At 45.6% G+C, this 22,315-nt stretch overlaps 1 protein-coding gene across 8 annotated transcripts in view; it reads right to left on the bottom strand.

Moving 5' to 3' along the window:
• cux1b (cut-like homeobox 1b) overlaps positions 1 to 22,315 on the bottom strand; it is a 171,585-nt gene that overhangs the window by 49,126 nt on the left and 100,144 nt on the right. For 4 of the 8 annotated variants that reach the window (XM_071358038.1, XM_071358036.1, XM_071358041.1 and 1 more), the window contains exons 13-18: positions 18,665 to 18,710; positions 17,848 to 17,944; positions 7,482 to 8,204; positions 6,665 to 6,745; positions 4,951 to 5,052; positions 100 to 614 (exon numbers count right to left, since the gene is read on the bottom strand). In XM_071358038.1, coding sequence (XP_071214139.1) covers positions 100 to 614; positions 4,951 to 5,052; positions 6,665 to 6,745; positions 7,482 to 8,204; positions 17,848 to 17,944; positions 18,665 to 18,710 — 1,564 coding nt within the window. The remainder of the gene's footprint in view (positions 1 to 99; positions 615 to 4,950; positions 5,053 to 6,664; positions 6,746 to 7,481; positions 8,205 to 17,847; positions 17,945 to 18,664; positions 18,711 to 22,315) is intronic. The other 4 variants (XM_071358037.1, XM_071358040.1, XM_071358039.1 and 1 more) reach the window with 4 other exon arrangements.

Genomic DNA, 22,315 nt, shown 5'->3' with positions numbered 1-22,315 from the left:
GAGTCTGGATGGCTGTGATAAATGTGGAGACACTCCAGACCCCCCCCGCCTTCAGTAGTGAGTCACAGTGTTCTCACCGAGGGCTTGTGTGGTACTCACCTCTTTAGAGTCCTCCTGGGTGTGGTTCTCCTCTCCCCCCAGTGTGGGTGTAACTCTGCGGGGGTCTGGGTTCATGTTGCTCCACCACTGCTCCCTCCAGTGCCCTCCTCCAGGCCGGGCAGACACCTCAGAGCTCCGACCCAGCCTGGGCACCCCGTCAACCAGGCTGTCTGGCACTGACACTCCCCTGTCCTCCCTCTTCACACCGGAGCTGAAGTCCAGGACTGTTGAAGGCGAGGAGGGGGAGACTGGGAGGGCGGTGGGGGTGTTCTTCAGGGAGAGAGCCAGAGGGGTGTAGGCAGGGAAGGAGGCAGCCAGATGGGACACCAGTAAGTCCCTCTGGGAGGGAGAGGATGAGGTGGAGGAGGAAGAGGCGGCTTTGAGGATGGGTTCCACAGCAGCCTGTTGGGCCTCCATCTCTCTTCGAGCTTGTTCTAGGATGGAGCGGATGGCCTCGTCTGAACCGCCTCCTCCTCTCAGCCCCCCTCCAGGAGAAGGACCATGGGAGAAGTCTGCTGGAGAGAGAAAGGAGATAACGGATATCAGAGACTCTCTCTCACACACAATTCTGAGTAAGTTAATTGTCTAAGAAGTTTGTATCCTCCAGGAATGTATTTGAATAAGAAACACCACTATACAGTGCATTCGGAAAGTATTCAGACCCCTTCAATTGTTACGTTACAACCTTAATCGTTACAACCTTAATCGTTTTTCCCCCATCAATCTATGCACAATACCCCATAATGACATCACAATACCCCATAATGACATCACAATACCCCATAATGACATCACAATACCCCATAATGACATCACAATACCCCATAATGACATCACAATACCCCATAATGACATCACAATACCCCATAATGACATCACAATACCCCATAATGACATCACAATACCCCATAATGACATCACAATACCCCATAATGACAAAGCAGAAACAGGTTTTTAGAAATTTTTGCAAATGTATTTAAAAAAAAATACAACTGAAATATCACATTTACAACCGTCCTCCTATTCCACCAGTCATCTAGGGACAACTGTCCTCCATTTCCACCAGTCATCTAGGGACAACTGTCCTCCATTTCCATCAGTCATCTAGGGACAACCGTCCTCCATTTCCATCAGTCATCTAGGGACAACTGTCCTCCATTTCCATCAGTCATCTAGGGACAACTGTCATCCTATTCCATCAGTCATCTAGGGACAACTGTCATCGTATTCCATCAGTCATCTAGGGACAACCGTCCTCCTATTCCATCAGTCATCTAGGGACAACTGTCCTCCTATTCCACCAGTCATCTAGAGACAACCGTCCTCCTATTCCACCAGGCATCTAGGGACAGCTGTCATCCTATTCCATCAGTCATCTAGGGACAACCGTCCTCCTATTCCACCAGTCATCTAGGGACAACCGTCCTCCATTTCCACCAGTCATCTAGGGACAACCGTCCTCCATTTCCACCAGTCATCTAGGGACAACTGTCATCCTATTCCATCAGTCATCTAGGGACAACTGTCATCCTATTCCATCAGTCATCTAGGGACAACTGTCATCCTATTCCATCAGTCATCTAGGGACAACTGTCCTCCTATTCCACCAGTCATCTAGGGACAACCGTCCTCCTATTCCACCAGTCATCTAGGTACAACTGTCATCCTACTCCATCAGTAATCTAGGGACAACTGTCATCCTATTCCATCAGTCATCTAGGGACAACTGTCATCCTATTCCATCAGTCATCTAGGGACAACCGTGATCCTATTCCATCAGTCATCTAGGGACAACCGTCCTCCTATTCCACCAGTCATCTAGGGACAACCGTCCTCCTATTCCATCAGTCATCTAGGGACAACCGTCCTCCTATTCCACCAGTCATCTAGGGACAACCGTCCTCCTATTCCACCAGTCCTCTAGGGACAACCGTCCTCCTATTCCACCAGTCCTCTAGGGACAACCGTCCTCCTATTCCACCAGTCCTCTAGGGACAACCGTCCTCCTATTCCACCAGTCGTCCTCCTATTCCACCAGTCATCTAGGGACAACCGTCCTCCTATTCCACCAGTCATCTAGGGACAACCGTCCTCCTATTCCACCAGTCCTCTAGGGACAACCGTCCTCCTATTCCACCAGTCGTCCTCCTATTCCACCAGTCATCTAGGGACAACCGTCCTCCTATTCCACCAGTCATCTAGGGACAACCGTCCTCCTATTTCACCAGTCATCTAGGGACAACCGTCCTCCTATTCCACCAGTCGTCCTCCTATTCCACCAGTCGTCCTCCTATTCCACCAGTCGTCCTCCTATTCCACCAGTCGTCCTCCTATTTCACCAGTCATCTAGGGACAACCGTCCTCCATTTCCATCAGTCATCTAGGGACAACCGTCCTCCTATTCCACCAGTCATCTAGGGACAACCGTCCTCCTATTCCACCAGTCATCTAGGGACAACTGTCCTCCATTTCCACCAGTCATCTAGGGACAACTGTCCTCCATTTCCATCAGTCATCTAGGGACAACCGTCCTCCATTTCCATCAGTCATCTAGGGACAACCGTCCTCCATTTCCATCAGTCATCTAGGGACAACTGTCATCGTATTCCACCAGTCATCTAGGGACAACCGTCCTCCATTTCCACCAGTCATCTAGGGACAACCGTCCTCCATTTCCACCAGTCATCTAGGGACAACTGTCATCCTATTCCATCAGTCATCTAGGGACAACTGTCATCGTATTCCATCAGTCATCTAGGGACAACCGTCCTCCTATTCCATCAGTCATCTAGGGACAACTGTCCTCCTATTCCACCAGTCATCTAGGGACAGCTGTCATCCTATTCCATCAGTCATCTAGGGACAACCGTCCTCCTATTCCATCAGTCATCTAGGGACAACCGTCCTCCTATTCCACCAGTCATCTAGGGACAACCGTCCTCCATTTCCACCAGTCATCTAGGGACAACCGTCCTCCATTTCCACCAGTCATCTAGGGACAACTGTCATCCTATTCCATCAGTCATCTAGGGACAACTGTCATCCTATTCCATCAGTCATCTAGGGACAACTGTCATCCTATTCCATCAGTCATCTAGGGACAACTGTCCTCCTATTCCACCAGTCATCTAGGGATAACCGTCCTCCTATTCCACCAGTCATCTAGGGACAACTGTCATCCTACTCCATCAGTAATCTAGGGACAACTGTCATCCTATTCCATCAGTCATCTAGGGACAACTGTCATCCTATTCCATCAGTCATCTAGGGACAACCGTCATCCTATTCCATCAGTCATCTAGGGACAACCGTCATCCTATTCCATCAGTCATCTAGGGACAACCGTCATCCTATTCCATCAGTCATCTAGGGACAACCGTCCTCCTATTCCACCAGTCATCTAGGGACAACCGTCCTCCTATTCCACCAGTCCTCTAGGGACAACCGTGATCCTATTCCACCAGTGCTCTAGGGACAACCGTCCTCCTATTCCACCAGTCCTCTAGGGACAACCGTCCTCCTATTCCACCAGTCGTCCTCCTATTCCACCAGTCATCTAGGGACAACCGTCCTCCTATTCCACCAGTCATCTAGGGACAACCGTCCTCCTATTCCACCAGTCGTCCTCCTATTCCACCAGTCGTCCTCCTATTCCACCAGTCGTCCTCCTATTCCACCAGTCGTCCTGCTATTCCACCAGTCGTCCTCCTATTCCACCAGTCATCTAGGGACAACCGTCCTCCATTTCCATCAGTCATCTAGGGACAACCGTCCTCCTATTCCACCAGTCATCTAGGGACAACCGTCCTCCTATTCCACCAGTCATCTAGGGACAACCGTCCTCCTATTCCATCAGTCATCTAGGGACAAACATCCTCCTATTCCACCAGTCGTCCTCCTATTCCACCAGTCATCTAGGGACAACCGTCCTCCTATTCCACCAGTCATCTAGGGACAACCGTCCTCCTATTCCACCAGTCATCTAGGGACAACCGTCCTCCTATTCCACCAGTCATCTAGGGACAACCGTCCTCCATTTCCATCAGTCATCTAGGGACAACCGTCCTCCATTTCCATCAGTCATCTAGGGACAACCGTCCTCCATTTCCATCAGTCATCTAGGGACAACCGTCCTCCTATTCCACCAGTCATCTAGGGACAACCGTCCTCCATTTCCACCAGTCATCTAGGGACAACTGTCATCCTATTCCATCAGTCATCTAGGGACAACTGTCATCGTATTCCATCAGTCATCTAGGGACAACCGTCATCGTATTCCACCAGTCATCTAGGGACAACCGTCCTCCATTTCCACCAGTCATCTAGGGACAACCGTCATCCTATTCCATCAGTCATCTAGGGACAACTGTCCTCTTATTCCACCAGTCATCTAGGGACAACCGTCCTCCTATTCCACCAGTCATCTAGGGACAGCTGTCATCCTATTCCATCAGTCATCTAGGGACAACCGTCCTCCATTTCCATCAGTCATCTAGGGACAACCGTCCTCCTATTCCACCAGTCATCTAGGGACAACCGTCCTCCATTTCCACCAGTCATCTAGGGACAACTGTCATCCTATTCCATCAGTCATCTAGGGACAACTGTCATCCTATTCCATCAGTCATCTAGGGACAACTGTCCTCTTATTCCACCAGTCATCTAGGGACAACCGTCCTCCTATTCCACCAGTCATCTAGGGACAGCTGTCATCCTATTCCATCAGTCATCTAGGGACAGCTGTCATCCTATTCCATCAGTCATCTAGGGACAACTGTCATCGTATTACATCAGTCATCTAGGGACAAGCGTCCTCCTATTTGACCAGAGTGCAGAGAGGAGGACACTCACCAGATTTCTGCACATGCAGCTCTCTCTTGGCCTGCTCCAGGATAGACTTGATGGCGTCGTCTGAACCACAGTCTGGAGTGCGGATACGTGTGGTGATGTTACCTGGACAGGGGGGGAGAGGAAGGGAGGGAGGGGGATTAGACATACCACCAATTTAAAGGTTAACTTCAAACAGGTACTGCTTAAAGATACAGTATTATAGCTAATCTACAAAGACACTGCAGACAGACAGTAGTTACAGCAGTTAGTGGAAGTAGGTAGTATGTAAAGTAGTTACAGTAGGTAGAGAAGCATAGAGTAGTTACAGTAGGTATTAGGTACAGTAGTTACATAAATTACATTAAATACAGTAGGTAGAGGAGGTAGAGTAGTTACAGTAGTTCGTAGGTAGAGTAGTACATAGGGTAGTTACAGTAGGTACAGTAGGTACAGTAGTTAGTAGGTACAGTAGTTAGTAGGTACAGTAGGTACACTAGTCAGTAGGTACAGTAGGTACAGTAGTCAGTAGGTACAGTAGGTACAGTAGTCAGTAGGTACAGTAGTCAGTAGGTACAGTAGGTACAGTAGTCAGTAGGTACAGTAGTCAGTAGGTACAGTAGTTAGTAGGTACAGTAGTTAGTAGGTACAGTAGGTACAGTAGTTAGTAGGTGCAGTTGTTAGTAGGTACAGTAGGTACAGTAGTCAGTAGGTACAGTAGTCAGCAGGTACAGTAGTCAGCAGGTACAGTAGTCAGCAGGTACAGTAGTTAGCAGGTACAGTAGTTAGCAGGTACAGTAGTTAGCAGGTACAGTAGTTAGCAGGTACAGTAGTTAGCAGGTACAGTAGTTAGCAGGTACAGTAGTTAGCAGGTACTGTAGTTAGCAGGTACTGTAGTTAGCAGGTACTGTAGTTAGTAGGTACTGTAGTTAGTAGGTACTGTAGTTAGTAGGTACAGTAGTTACAGTAGTTAGTAGGTACAGCAGTGCGGTACAGGAGATAGTAGGTACAGGAGATAGTAAGTACAGTAGGTAGTAAGTACACAACTGAGAAGCTTCAATCAGCACTGTGACTGACAAGAGGCAGGCAGACGGACACAGACAGACAGGGGTCACTACAGCTGCCCTTCCGGTAAAGAGGCCTGCTGGCTACGGGGCAACAAAGAGGCAAAGAGAGGGGTAACTGGGTGGAAAGTGTCAACCCGGAACAGTGGGTTGATCTGGAAATAATGAAACAATATATTTTTTTGTTTATTCGTGCCAAAAGCCATGCTCAAACCACCATGGTTAAAATACAAATGAAAGTTAAGGTCCGGGCGTCAGAGTAACTCACATACTTCCCTTTGACATTGAGACGCTGTTTTTAATCGTTTTTGTTTCACGTCAAACTATGACTGACAACCAAACAGACACATTTTGTATTCACTGGTTAGCAGCACTCCCCACTGAAACCTACTGTCAGCTCGTTAACTCTAAATTATACAGGACCAGCTTTGAGAGAGGCTTCTGTGTGACAGTTCCTACATCCTTTAACGCCTCACACACTACTCTGCTTTTACACTGCCAGGCCAGTATGAGCCAGTATGAGTGTGGAGAGGGAGGTGGGGAGCGGGGTTACGAGTATGACAGTTACATACACAACACAGGCACACCTCATCCAACACTACAAGGACAGAAACAGAAGTGTGTGTGTGTGTGTGTGTGTGTGTGTGTGTGTGTGTGTGTGTGTGGGGACAGACCTGTCCGCGAGGCTTGGTCAGAGCGGGCTCTCTGCTTCGGTACGTCCTGTAATGCGTGGCTAAGGGGCTGGCCTGGGCTCTCTGTCAAAAACAACAGCACATGTTGCTCCAACTTCACGCCAACTTCCTGCTTCCATTATGCACCTGGATTTCATTTCTCTGTTGTGTGTCAATAAAACACGTTCCACAAAATGACAATACACACAGCTACTGAACTGTACGACAGGGTGAACATTAGGACAAGTGGTTACATCTCAGAGTCAACAAGGACATTCAACCCGAGGACTGACAGCTTAAACAAAGGGTTAAGATAGTTAAACCCGGGTCCGCCTGTCCACTCCCTGACAACACACAGAGCGGAGGTACAATGCTCGGATGCGGAAAGAAAAGCAGGCATGGCCCGATCGAACGTGACTGTGGTAAAACCGTAGCCCTGTCCTCCTCTTAGTCAATACTATCGACGGGTGAAAGGTTTCAGTATTGATCATGGATGGTGAAGGGAGGCTTTGGAGGCCTATCTGGTTGACGAAAGCAACAGACACTCACTGATGGAACAACTGGTGGCCGGTATTAAGAGGAAAAGTTTGCGAACAGGCAGACAAACAGAGACAGGCAGACAGGCAGACAGACAGACAGGCAGACAGGCAGACAGACAGACAGGCAGGCAGACAGGCAGGCAGGCAGACAGGCAGGAAGACAGGCAGGCAGGCAGACAGGCAGGCAGGCAGGCAGACAGACAGACAGGCAGGCAGGCAGGAAGACAGGCAGGAAGACAGGCAGGAAGACAGGCAGGAAGACAGGCAGGCAGGCCTCTCACCTCTCTGACGTCCCTGGATGCTGCGTAGTGCCAGGATGTTCTGCTCGTCAGACAGGAACTGCCTCATCTTGTGGAAGGGTTCTTTCCCCCGGATTGTCAGCTTGCTCCAGGGTTTGGGCCGAGCCAGGATCTCACTGACCGAGCCTTGGGACAGGCCCAGTACATAGTGGCCAAACACCCGCTGGCCAATGTTGTGTTTAATCAGCTGCTCCTTGATCTGTCGGGCGATCTCTGAGGTGTCCATGTCCTCCCAGTCAGACACACTGCCCCCAGTCCCCTCAGACTGGCTGGGAGAGGGGGACGGGGCACCGCCACTACCGTTCACCTCTGGACCTGCAGGAGACTGCAGTGGGCTGGCCGAGAGCGGGACAGGGCTAGAGCCAGAGGTGGAGGTAGAGGTGTAGTGGACAGGGGCAAACAGTAGAGCTGCTCCCTGATTGGACTCCTGCAGGGCTTTGGAGTAGAACGTCTGCATGAGCTGCCGCTGCAGGAGGGCGTTGAGGGACATCTTGCCCCCCGCCAGAGGGAAAGGGGGGCTGTAGAAGTCCTGGCCGATGCCCGTGGGGGTGAAGGGGTGTGACCCGTTGGTGATGGAGGTGTTAAGGGGATCAGTTGGGGTTCGGGGCTGGGGGGAGGGAGGGAGAAGAGGAGGAGGCAGGGAGGGGGTACTGGGCGTGGTGGTCTCCTCCACGGACGCCTCTTTCCCTTTCCGCCCGGCTGACCCTACAAGAAAGGTCAAACACAAGGCATTATGGGGGAGTCAACAAAAAAGTGGGCGAAAAAAACAAACCCCAAAAAGTTTTTTATTTTTATGGTCAAAAGTTTTTTTTATTATATATAAATAGATTTTCTTCCTCTCTCTTTTTTGATAACCCCCCCGGACAAGATGCCCAAGCATTTGTGATTTGTACCTTTCTTGTAAGAGACAGCCTGGGAAGAAAAAAGTAAGCACTTAAACCAGTCAAAATGGTTGCTGCCCAGCCTCGACTCTAGCAGGCAGGGAGGGATTTAGTCAGGCCTGAGTCTGGCAGGCAGGGAGGGAGAGGACCAGTCAGCAGGCCTGAGTCTGGCAGGCAGGTAGGGAGAGGTCCAGTCAGCAGGCCTGAGTCTGGCAGGCAGGTAGGGAGAGGACCAGTCAGCAGGCCTGAGTCTGGCAGGCAGGTAGGGAGAGGTCCAGTCAGCAGGCCTGAGTCTGGCAGGCAGGTAGGGAGAGGTCCAGTCAGCAGGCCTGAGTCTGGCAAGCAGGGAGGGTCCAGTCAGGCCTCCCACTGTCTCTCTTCACTAGGTTACTTGTGTTCACTATGTTCAGGGCCCATTGGTGGAGTGTCTGCACCGCTACAGTATAACAGCGGATCTGATTGGGACCAATGGCGGTATAGAGTGCTTTAAAATCGGTCGTCTGTAAGGGTGAAAGATCTGGCTGTGATGGTCCCATGTCAGGTGGAACTTGATTAACTTTTTATGAATCCTTAGTTCAGTCTTTAGCTCCAGAAAAAAAGCCCGGAATGTTAGTAACACTTGATGTTGTAGTCTTTCTGGACACTTAGTCATTCCATTCCAGATACTTTTGTTTGTTGAGATACTGAGCAAATAAATAGATAAATAAAAAGGTCTTGATAAAAATGGCCGGTCACTGAACGCAAGAACTTCTAGAAATATCCAGTGAAAAAAAAAGTCACGCCAAATGTAGAGACTGTCAAGCACTCTGAGCTTCCTGACACTGAGCATGTTGTCAGGTGGATTGTACAGGAACTCATTATATAAACTGAGCATGTTGCCAGGTGGTTTGTACAGGAACTCATTATATAAACTGAGCATGTTGCCAGGTGGATTGTACAGGAACTTCTCATTATATAAACTGTTGCCAGGTGGATTGTACAGGAACTTGTCATTATATAAACTGAGCATGTTGTCAGGTGGATTGTACAGGAACTTGTCATTATATAAACTGAGCATGTTGCCAGGTGGTTTGTACAGGAACTCATTATATAAACTGAGCATGTTGCTAGGTGAATTGTACAGGAACTTCTCATTATATAAACTGAGCATGTTGCCAGGTGGATTGTACAGGAACTTGTCATTATATAAACTGAGCATGTTGCCAGGTGGATTGTACAGGAACTCATTATATAAACTGAGCATGTTGCCAGGTGGATTGTACAGGAACTCATTATATAAACCGAGCATGTTGTCAGGTGGATTGTACAGGAACTCATTATATAAACTGAGCATGTTGCCAGGTGGATTGTACAGGAACTCATTATATAAACCGAGCATGTTGTCAGGTGGATTGTACAGGAACTTGTCATTATATAAACTGAGCATGTTGTCAGGTGGATTGTACAGGAACTTGTCATTATATAAACTGAGCATGTTGTCAGGTGGATTGTACAGGAACTTGTCATTATATAAACTGAGCATGTTGCCAGGTGGATTGTACAGGAACTTGTCATTATATAAACTGAGCATGTTGCCAGGTGGAATGTACAGGAACTTGTCATTATATAAACTGAGCATGTTGCCAGGTGGATTGTACAGGAACTTGTCATTATATAAACTGAGCATGTTGTCATGTGGATTGTACAGGAACTTGTCATTATATAAACTGAGCATGTTGTCAGGTGGATTGTACAGGAACTTGTCATTATATAAACTGAGCATGTTGCCAGGTGGATTGTACAGGAACTCATTATATAAACTGAGCATGTTGTCAGGTGGATTGGACAGGAACTCATTATATAAACTGAGCATGTTGCCAGGTGGATTGTACAGGAACTCATTATATAAACCGAGCATGTTGTCAGGTGGATTGTACAGGAACTTGTCATTATATAAACTGAGCATGTTGTCAGGTGGATTGTACAGGAACTCATTATATAAACCGAGCATGTTGTCAGGTGGATTGTACAGGAACTTGTCATTATATAAACTGAGCATGTTGTCAGGTGGATTGTACAGGAACTTGTCATTATATAAACTGAGCATGTTGTCAGGTGGATTGTACAGGAACTTGTCATTATATAAACTGAGCATGTTGCCAGGTGGTTTGTACAGGAACTCATTATATAAACTGAGCATGTTGCCAGGTGGATTGTACAGGAACTTCTCATTATATAAACTGAGCATGTTGCCAGGTGGATTGTACAGGAACTTGTCATTATATAAACTGAGCATGTTGTCAGGTGGATTGTACAGGAACTTGTCATTATATAAACTGAGCATGTTGTCAGGTGGTTTGTACAGGAACTCATTATATAAACTGAGCATGTTGCCAGGTGGATTGTACAGGAACTCATTATATAAACTGAGCATGTTGCCAGGTGGTTTGTACAGGAACTCTCATTATATAAACTGAGCATGTTGCCAGGTGGATTGTACAGGAACTTCTCATTATATAAACTGTTGCCAGGTGGATTGTACAGGAACTTGTCATTATATAAACTGAGCATGTTGCCAGGTGGTTTGTACAGGAACTCATTATATAAACTGAGCATGTTGCCAGGTGGATTGTACAGGAACTTCACATTATATAAACTGAGCATGTTGCCAGGTGGATTGTACAGGAACTTCTCATTATATAAACTGAGCATGTTGCCAGGTGGATTGTACAGGAACTTGTCATTATATAAACTGAGCATGTTGTCAGGTGGATTGTACAGGAACTTGTCATTATATAAACTGAGCATGTTGCCAGGTGGATTGTACAGGAACTCATTATATAAACTGAGCATGTTGCCAGGTGGATTGTACAGGAACTCATTATATAAACCGAGCATGTTGTCAGGTGGATTGTACAGGAACTTGTCATTATATAAACTGAGCATGTTGTCAGGTGGATTGTACAGGAACTTGTCATTATATAAACTGAGCATGTTGTCAGGTGGATTGTACAGGAACTTGTCATTATATAAACTGAGCATGTTGCCAGGTGGATTGTACAGGAACTTGTCATTATATAAACTGAGCATGTTGCCAGGTGGAATGTACAGGAACTTGTCATTATATAAACTGAGCATGTTGCCAGGTGGATTGTACAGGAACTTGTCATTATATAAACTGAGCATGTTGTCATGTGGATTGTACAGGAACTTGTCATTATATAAACTGAGCATGTTGTCAGGTGGATTGTACAGGAACTTGTCATTATATAAACTGAGCATGTTGCCAGGTGGATTGTACAGGAACTCATTATATAAACTGAGCATGTTGTCAGGTGGATTGGACAGGAACTGTCATTATATAAACTGAGCATGTTGCCAGGTGGATTGTACAGGAACTTCTCATTATATAAACCGAGCATGTTGTCAGGTGGATTGTACAGGAACTTGTCATTATATAAACTGAGCATGTTGCCAGGTGGATTGTACAGGAACTGCATTATATAAACTGAGCATGTTGCCAGGTGGATTGTACAGGAACTTCACATTATATAAACTGAGCATGTTGTCAGGTGGATTGTACAGGAACTTGTCATTATATAAACTGAGCATGTTGCCAGGTGGATTGTACAGGAACTTGTCATTATATAAACTGAGCATGTTGTCAGGTGGATTGTACAGGAACTTGTCATTATATAAACTGAGCATGTTGCCAGGTGGATTGTACAGGAACTCATTATATAAACTGAGCATGTTGCCAGGTGGATTGTACAGGAACTGTCATTATATAAACCGAGCATGTTGTCAGGTGGATTGTACAGGAACTTGTCATTATATAAACTGAGCATGTTGTCAGGTGGATTGTACAGGAACTTGTCATTATATAAACTGAGCATGTTGTCAGGTGGATTGTACAGGAACTTGTCATTATATAAACTGAGCATGTTGCCAGGTGGATTGTACAGGAACTTGTCATTATATAAACTGAGCATGTTGCCAGGTGGATTGTACAGGAACTTGTCATTATATAAACTGAGCATGTTGCCAGGTGGATTGTACAGGAACTTGTCATTATATAAACTGAGCATGTTGTCAGGTGGATTGTACAGGAACTTGTCATTATATAAACTGAGCATGTTGTCAGGTGGATTGTACAGGAACTTGTCATTATATAAACTGAGCATGTTGCCAGGTGGATTGTACAGGAACTTGTCATTATATAAACTGAGCATGTTGTCAGGTGGATTGGACAGGAACTTGTCATTATATAAACTGAGCATGTTGCCAGGTGGATTGTACAGGAACTTGTCATTATATAAACCGAGCATGTTGTCAGGTGGATTGTACAGGAACTTGTCATTATATAAACTGAGCATGTTGTCAGGTGGATTGTACAGGAACTTTCATTATATAAACCGAGCATGTTGTCAGGTGGATTGTACAGGAACTTGTCATTATATAAACTGAGCATGTTGTCAGGTGGATTGTACAGGAACTTGTCATTATATAAACTGAGCATGTTGCCAGGTGGATTGTACAGGAACTCATTATATAAACTGAGCATGTTGTCAGGTGGATTGTACAGGAACTTGTCATTATATAAACTGAGCATGTTGCCAGGTGGATTGTACAGGAACTTGTCATTATATAAACTGAGCATGTTGTCAGGTGGATTGTACAGGAACTTGTCATTATATAAACTGAGCATGTTGTCAGGTGGATTGTACAGGAACTTGTCATTATATAAACTGAGCATGTTGTCAGGTGGATTGTACAGGAACTCGTCATTATATAAACTGAGCATGTTGTCAGGTGGATTGTACAGGAACTCGTCATTATATAAACTGAGCATGTTGTCAGGTGGATTGTACAGGAACTTGTCATTATATAAACTGAGCATGTTGTCAGGTGGATTGTACAGGAACTTGTCATTATATAAACTGAGCATGTTGTCAGGTGGATTGTACAGGAACTTGTCATTATATAAACTGAGCATGTTGTCAGGTGGATTGTACAGGAACTTCTCATTATATAAACTGAGCATGTTGTCAGGTGGATTGGACAGGAACTTGTCATTATATAAACTGAGCATGTTGTCAGGTGGATTGTACAGGAACTTGTCATTATATAAACTGAGCATGTTGTCAGGTGGATTGTACAGGAACTTGTCATTATATAAACTGAGCATGTTGCCAGGTGGATTGTACAGGAACTTGTCATTATATAAACTGAGCATGTTGTCAGGTGGATTGGACAGGAACTCATTATATAAACTGAGCATGTTGCCAGGTGGATTGTACAGGAACTCATTATATAAACCGAGCATGTTGTCAGGTGGATTGTACAGGAACTTGTCATTATATAAACTGAGCATGTTGTCAGGTGGATTGTACAGGAACTCATTATATAAACCGAGCATGTTGTCAGGTGGATTGTACAGGAACTTGTCATTATATAAACTGAGCATGTTGTCAGGTGGATTGTACAGGAACTTGTCATTATATAAACTGAGCATGTTGCCAGGTGGATTGTACAGGAACTCATTATATAAACTGAGCATGTTGTCAGGTGGATTGTACAGGAACTTGTCATTATATAGACTGAGCATGTTGCCAGGTGGATTGTACAGGAACTTGTCATTATATAAACTGAGCATGTTGTCAGGTGGATTGTACAGGAACTTGTCATTATATAAACTGAGCATGTTGTCAGGTGGATTGTACAGGAACTTGTCATTATATAAACTGAGCATGTTGCCAGGTGGATTGTACAGGAACTTGTCATTATATAAACTGAGCATGTTGCCAGGTGGATTGTACAGGAACTTGTCATTATATAAACTGAGCATGTTGTCAGGTGGATTGTACAGGAACTTGTCATTATATAAACTGAGCATGTTGTCAGGTGGATTGTACAGGAACTCATTATATAAACTGAGCATGTTGCCAGGTGGATTGTACAGGAACTCATTATATAAACTGAGCATGTTGCCAGGTGGATTGTACAGGAACTTGTCATTATATAAACTGAGCATGTTGCCAGGTGGATTGTACAGGAACTTGTCATTATATAAACTGAGCATGTTGTCAGGTGGATTGTACAGGAACTTGTCATTATATAAACTGAGCATGTTGCCAGGTGGATTGTACAGGAACTTGTCATTATATAAACTGAGCATGTTGCCAGGTGGATTGTACAGGAACTTGTCATTATATAAACTGAGCATGTTGCCAGGTGGATTGTACAGGAACTCATTATATAAACTGAGCTTGTTGCCAGGTGGATTGTACAGGAACTCATTATATAAACTGAGCATGTTGTCAGGTGGATTGTACAGGAACTCATTATATAAACTGAGCATGTTGTCAGGTGGATTGTAAAGGAACTCATTATATAAACTGAGCATGTTGTCAGGTGGATTGTACAGGAACTCATTATATAAACTGAGCATGTTGTCAGGTGGATTGTACAGGAACTTCTCATTATATAAACTGAGCATGTTGTCAGGTGGATTGTAAAGGAACTCATTATATAAACTGAGCATGTTGTCAGGTGGATTGTACAGGAACTTGTCATTATAGCTGACGTTTTCTCATCTCTGGTATGCAAGATGTTGTGCAGTTAACTTTAACATGAAAAGATAAATCAGTGAACATCCCCTCTACCTGAATGCTGTCAACCCTGAACATGGAATAATCATTCCCACTGCACACACATTTTAATATGAACCCTCCAGTATAAGGGATGGCAGGTAGCCTAGTGGTTAGAGCATTGGGCCAGTAACCGAAAGGTTGCTGGATCGAATCCCTGAGCCGACAAGGTAAACATCTGTCTTTTGGCCCTGAACAAGACAGTTAAAACCCATTGTTTCCTGGTAGGCCGTCATTGTAAATAAGAATTTGTTCTTAACTGACTTGCCGAGTTAAATAAAGGGTTAAAAATAACACTTGAAGCAGCAAAAATATATAGACCTAATCTGAATAGAGCGGGCAAATATTTTGATTGAAAAACCAGGACCAAACCATTTGTAACCCTTGATAATGTATTGTCCCCCAGGCCTTTGGTTAACACCAAGGGTATTTGAAACAAACCAAACTCACACACACACTGAAACACCTCCTCTCACACACACACTAAAACACCTCCTCTCACACACACACTAAAACACCTCCTCTCACACACACACTAAAACACCTCCTCTCACACACACACTAAAACACCTCCTCTCACACACACACTAAAACACCTCTCACACACACACTAAAACACCTCTCACACACACTAAAACCACTCTCACACACACTAAAACACCTCTCACACACCTCTCACACACTAAAACACCTCTCACACACCTCTCACACACACTAAAACACCTCTCACACACTAAAACACCTCACACACACTAAAACACCTCTCACACACACTGAAACACCTCCTCTCACACACACACTAAAACACCTCTCACACACACACTAAAACACCTCTCACACACACTACTAAAACACCTCTCACACTCACTAAAACACCTCTCACACACACTAAAACACCTCCTCTCACACACACACTAAAACACCTCCTCTCACACACACACTAAAACACCTCCTCTCACACACACTAAAACACCTCTCACACACACACTAAAACACCTCTCACACACACTAAAACACCTCTCACACACACTAAAACACCTCACACACACACTAAAACACCTCTCACACACACACTAAAACACCTCTCACACACACTAAAACACCTCTCACACACACACTAAAACACCTCTCACACGCACACTAAAACACCTCTCACACTCACTAAAACACCTCACACACACACTAAAACACCTCTCACACTCACTAAAACACCTCACACACTCACTAAAACACCTCACACACTCACTAAAACACCTCTCACACACACACTAAAACACCTCTCACACTCACTAAAACACCTCACACACACACTAAAACACCTCTCACACACTCACTAAAACACCTCTCACACACACACTAAAACACCTCTCACACACACACTAAAACACCTCTCACACTCACTAAAACACCTCTCACACACACTAAAACACCTCTCACACACACTAAAACACCTCTCACACACACTAAAACACCTCTCACACTCACTAAAACACCTCTCACACACACTAAAACACCTCTCACACACACTAAAACACCTCTCACACACACTAAAACACCTCTCACACACACTAAAACACCTCTCACACACACTAAAACACCTCTCACACTCACTAAAACACCTCTCACACTCACTAAAACACCTCTCACACACACTAAAACACCTCTCACACACACTGAAACACCTCTCACACACACTGAAACACCTCTCACACACACTGAAACACCTCTCACACACACTGAAACAGCTCTCACAAACACTGAAACAGCTCTCACACACACTGAAACAGCTCTCACACACACTGAAACAGCTCTCACACACACTGAAACAGCTCTCACACACACTGAAACAGCTCTCACACACACTGAAACAGCTCTCACACACACTGAAACAGCTCTCACACACACTGAAACATGTGGGAATGTCTATGAAACGTAGACATTTCACCAGCTCCAGTTTTTATTCCATCCACACTGGTTGGTTTCTTGCTGTTGTTTTTCTAGTGATACTTTATTAGAGCCTTCAGACAGAATAAATAATTATCTCAAAGAACGTCAGTTTGAGTGTTGAGTGATTAGATAAGTGTTTTAAATGACACTTAAAAAGAAGAGTATTCCAGACAAGAACCCGGTTCCATCCACTACCCACCTGATTCTGGACCTGTCTCGAACCAGTCCAATCCAAATCCAGGTCAAAGATCACACATCCCCATCCCCCAGTGCAACCTGGCAAACCCACATATCCTATTCATCTGTGTTGCCTAAACAGAACTTTCCGGAGTCATTCTAGTCCAGTGCTTGACTTGGGTCTAGCTCAAGGGAACCGAGTCCCAGAACCTCACATTTTCTATCCTCGAGTTCTGGCACCTCTTATAGAATGTTACTTTTAAATGATTGCAGAGTTCCAGCACCTTAATACAAATAGTACAGGGACCCATTTCAGTCTAAGCCAAGCACTGGTCTAGACTCAATGCGGTGTGTGTTGGTAACCACCCTAACCCCCAGGCCCTAACCCCCAGACCCTAACCCCCAGACCCTAACCCCTAGGCCCTAACACCCCAGGCCCTAACCCCCTAGGCCCTAACCCCCTAGGCCCTATCCCCCTAGGCCCTATCCCCCTAGGCCCTATCCCCCTAGGCCCAAACCCCCTAGGCCCTAACCCCCTAGGCCCTATCCCCCAGGCCCTAACCCCCTAGGCCCTAACCCCCTAGGCCCTAACCCCCTAGGCCCTAACCCCCTAGGCCCTAACCCCCTAGGCCCTAACCTCTAGGCCCTATCCCCTAGGCCCTAACCTCCAGGCCCTAAACCCTAGGCCCTAACCCCCAGGGCAAACTGACTCACCGCTCAGCTCTGTGTTGGCGATGCGCAGAGAGGAACTCTCAGACTGCAGACTACGGTTCTTCTCCAACAACAACACTTCTAGGGGTTTAGACATGTCCTGAGAGAGAGAGAGAGAGAGAGAGAGAGAGAGAGAGAGAGAGAGAGAGAGAGAGAGAGGGAGTTAGGTTGGTTGGGGGGGGAGGTTAGAGATATGGGGGTGGGGGAGAAGGAGAGAAAGAGAGAGAGAGGAGAGAGAGAGAGGAGAGAGAGAGAGAGAGGAGAGAGAGAGAGGAGAGAGAGAGAGAGAGAGAGAGAGAGAGAGAGAGGAGAGAGGGGTAGGTTGGGGGGAGGTTAGAGAGAGGGGGGGTTAGAGAGGGGGGCGGGGGAGAAGGAGAGAAAGAGGAGAGACGTAGGTTAGAGAGAGAGGGGGGTTCCAGAGAGAGAGAGAGAGAGAGAGGAGGGGGAAGGTTAGAGAGAGAGCGAGAGAGAGAGAGGGGGGGAGGTTAGAGAGAGAGAGAGAGAGAGAGAGGGGGAAGGTTAGAGAGAGAGCGAGAGAGAGAGAGAGAGGGGGAAGGTTAGAGAGAGAGCGAGAGAGAGAGAGAGGGGGGAGGTTAGAGAGAGAGAGAGAGAGAGAGAGAGAGAGAGAGCGAGAGAGCGAGAGAGCGAGAGAGCGAGAGAGCGAGAGAGAGAGAGAGAGAGAGAGAGAGAGAGAGGGGGGGGAGGTTAGAGAGAGAGAGAGGGGGGGGGGTGGTGAGATAAAGGAGAACAGTAATACACATAAACAGTATTTACAGAAGTCTGTCTGTCGCTATGCAAAAGTAGAGTAGTTTTCCTGTACCTGCACTGAGCTCTCAGTTGGGCCAAACTCCATAGACTTGAGGATGCTGTGGAGAGAGAGACAGAGAGAGTGTGGCGAGAGAGAGAGACAGAGAGAGAGAGAGACAGAGAGAGAGTGTGGCGAGAGAGAGAGAGTGTTGAGACACATATTTCCCTCAGATTACACAGATCCACAAAGAATTTGAAAACAAACCCAATTTTGATAAACTCCCATATCTACTGGGTGAAATACCACAGTGTGCCATCACAGCAGCAAGACTTGTGACCTGTTGCCACAAGAAAAGGGAAACCAGTGAATTGTAAATACAACCCATATTTTTGTTTACTTATTTTCCCTTTTGTACTATTTGCACATAATGACATTTGTAATGTCTATTCTTTTGGAACTTTTGTGAGTAATGTTTAATATTTATTGCTTATTTCAATTTTGTTTATTATCTAGTTCACTTGCTTTGGCAATGTTAACATATGTTTCCCATGGCAATAAAACCCCTTGTTAGGATCTAATTCTAAAGAGTACAAACTCAACTCAAACTTTCCGCAACAAAGCCTCCTTCACTCATGCTGCCAAACATACCCTCGTAAAACTGACTATCCTACCGATCCTTGACTTCGGCGATGTCATTTACAAAATAGCCTCCAACACTCTACTCAGCAAATTGGATGTAATCTATCACAGTGCCACCCGTTTGGTCACGAAAGCCCCATATACTACCCACCACTGCGACCTGTATGCTCTCGTTGGCTGGCCCTTGCTTCATATTCGTCGCCAAACCCACTGGCTCCAGGTCATCTATAAGTCTTTGCTAGGTAAAGCCCCGCTTTATCTCAGCTCACTGGTCACCATAGCAGCACCCACCCATAGCACGCGCTCCAGCAGGTATATCTCACTGATCATCCCCAAAGCCAACACCTCCTTTAGTCGCCTTTCCTTCCAGTTCTCTGCTGCCAATGACTGGATGAAACAAAATGGCGCCAGAAGAAATGGCAGCAGTTTTACGGGAGCCCAACCAATTGTGCTATTATGTGTTTTTGTGTGTGTTATTTGTAACTTATTTTGTACATAATGTTTCTGCAACCGTATCTTACGGCAAAAAAGAGCTTCTGGATATCAGGACATCGATCAATCACCTCGGATTAGACAAAGATTTTTTATTCAACAAACAAGACGCACAAGACATCCTCCAAACACCCGGCAGGGCCGACATCCCCGTTATTTGCAAGAGGAAGCGACGCAGGTACAGAGGACAAAGAGCCGGATGCCTGGTCAGGACCCGGAGAAGGCGAGTGGGAAAGCTGCCGTTACCGTCAATACTACTCGCCAATGTGCAATTATTGGACAATAAACTAGACGAGGTACGATCACGAATATCCTACCAACGGGACGTCAAAAACTGTAATATCCTATGTTTCACGGAATCGTGGCTAAATGACGACATGGATATTCAGCTAGCGGGATATACGCTGCACCGGCAAGATAGAACAGCACACTCCGGTAAGACGAGGGAGGGAGGGCGGTCTGTGCATATTTGTAAACAACAGCTGGTGCACGAAATCTAAGGAAGTCTCTAGATTTTGCTCGCCTGAAGTAGAGTATATTGTGATAAATTGCAGGCCACACTATTTGCCTAGAGAGTTTAAAGCTATACTTTTGTGGCTGTTTATTTACCACCACAGACAGATGCTGGCACTAAGACAGAACTCAGTCAGCTGTATAAGGAAATAAGCAAACAGGAAACCACTCACCCAGAGGCGGCCCTCCTAGTGGCCGGAGACTTTAATGCAGGGAAACTTAAATGTTAAATTTGCAACCAGAGGGAAAAAAATTATAGATCACAAGTACTCCACACACAGAGACACGTACAAAGCTCTCCCTCGCCCTCCATTTGGTAAATCCGACCACAACTCTGTCCTGATTCCTGCTTACAAGCACACATTAAAGCAGGAAGCACCAGTGATTCGGTCTATAAAAAAGTGGTCAGGTGAAGCAGATGCTAAACTACAGTACTGTTTGCTATCACAGACTGGAACATGTTCCGGGATTCTTCTGATGGCATTGAGGAGTACACCACATCAGTCACTGGCTTTATCAATAAGTGCATCGATGACGTCGTCCCCACAGTGACCATACGTACATACCCCAACCAGAAGCCATGGATTACAGGCAACATTCACACTGTGCTAAAGGGTAGAGTTGCTGCTGTCAAGGTGCGGGACTCTAACCTGGAAGCTTATAAGAAAGCCTGCTATGCCCTCCGACGAACCATCAAACAGGCAAAGCGTCAATACAGGGCTAAGATTGAATCATACTACACCGGCTCCGACGCTCGTCTTTTGTGGCAGGGCTTGCAAACTATTACAGACTACAAAGGGAAGCACAGCCGCGAGCTGCACAGTGACACGAGCCTACCAGACGAGGTAAATCACTTCTATGCTCTCTTCGAGGCAAGCAACACTGAGGCATGCATGAGAGCATCAGCTGTTCCAGGCGACTGTGTGATCATGCTCTCTGTAGCCGACGTGAGTAAGACCTTTAACTTCACTAGGGTAGGGGGCACTATTGTCACTTCCGGATGAAAAGCGTGCCCAAAGTAAACTGCCTGCTACTCAGGCCCAGAAGCTAGGATATGCATATAATTGTAATTGGTAGATTAGGATAGAAAACACTCTAAAGTTTCCAAAACTGTTAAAATAATGTCTGAGTATAACAGAACTGATTTGGCAGGCGAAAACCTGAGAAAATCCATCCAGGAAGTGGGATTTTTTTATGTTTGTAGTTTTCTATTGGATGCCATTACAGTATCCATTGACTTAGGACTCAAATTGCACTTCCTATGGCTTCCACTAGATGTCAACAGTCTTTAGAAATTGTTTCAGGCTTATATTCTGAATAATGAGGGAGTAAGAGCACTCTGAATGAGTGGACCCGACATTGTCCCAGAGGTTTTCCATGCATGCGACCGAGAGCGCGCCTTTCTTGTTTACCTTTTATATTGACGACGTTATTGTCCGGTTGAAATATTATCGATTATTTAGGCTAAAAACAACCTGAGGATTGATTATAAACATCGTTTGACATGTTTCTACGAACTTTACTGATACTATTTGGATTTTTCGTCTGCCTGTTGTAACTGTGTTTGAGCCTGTAGATTACTGAACAAAACGCGCAAACAAAATGGAGGTTTTTGGATATAAAGAGGGACTTTATCGAACAAAACGAAAATTTATTGAGTAAATGGGAGTCTTGTGAGTGCAACCATATGAAGATCATCAAAGGTAAGTGATTCATTTTATCGCTATTTCTGACTTGTGTAACTCCTCTACTTGGCTGCTAACAGTTTGTAATGAAACAAACACAGCTGTAGCTCTGCCACCTTTCACGGCCGATGAGATGGCAGACATCGGTGGATTGAGAAGCAGCCCAGGCAAAACCATCTCTTTAACAGATTTGTTTTGGGATTATGCTAACTATATTTCCACGGGGAGGGGGGGGCATCGACTCTAGGGGGTTTTAATAAAGCTCGACCATGCCCATTTCAAGAGTATCTTTCTAGAAAAATAAGTTATCTGGCTGCTAACTCATTGATCCTGTTTTGCAGTATTACCCTTCTGGTTGAATATCTGCAGGAGTTACTACTAATAAAATATCCAT

Source organism: Salvelinus alpinus, chromosome 21 (assembly GCF_045679555.1).
Source record: "Salvelinus alpinus chromosome 21, SLU_Salpinus.1, whole genome shotgun sequence".
Classification (NCBI taxonomy): domain Eukaryota; kingdom Metazoa; phylum Chordata; class Actinopteri; order Salmoniformes; family Salmonidae; genus Salvelinus; species Salvelinus alpinus.
The sequence above is the reverse complement of the archived record's forward strand: the minus strand, read 5'-3'. Positions and strand labels throughout refer to the sequence as shown.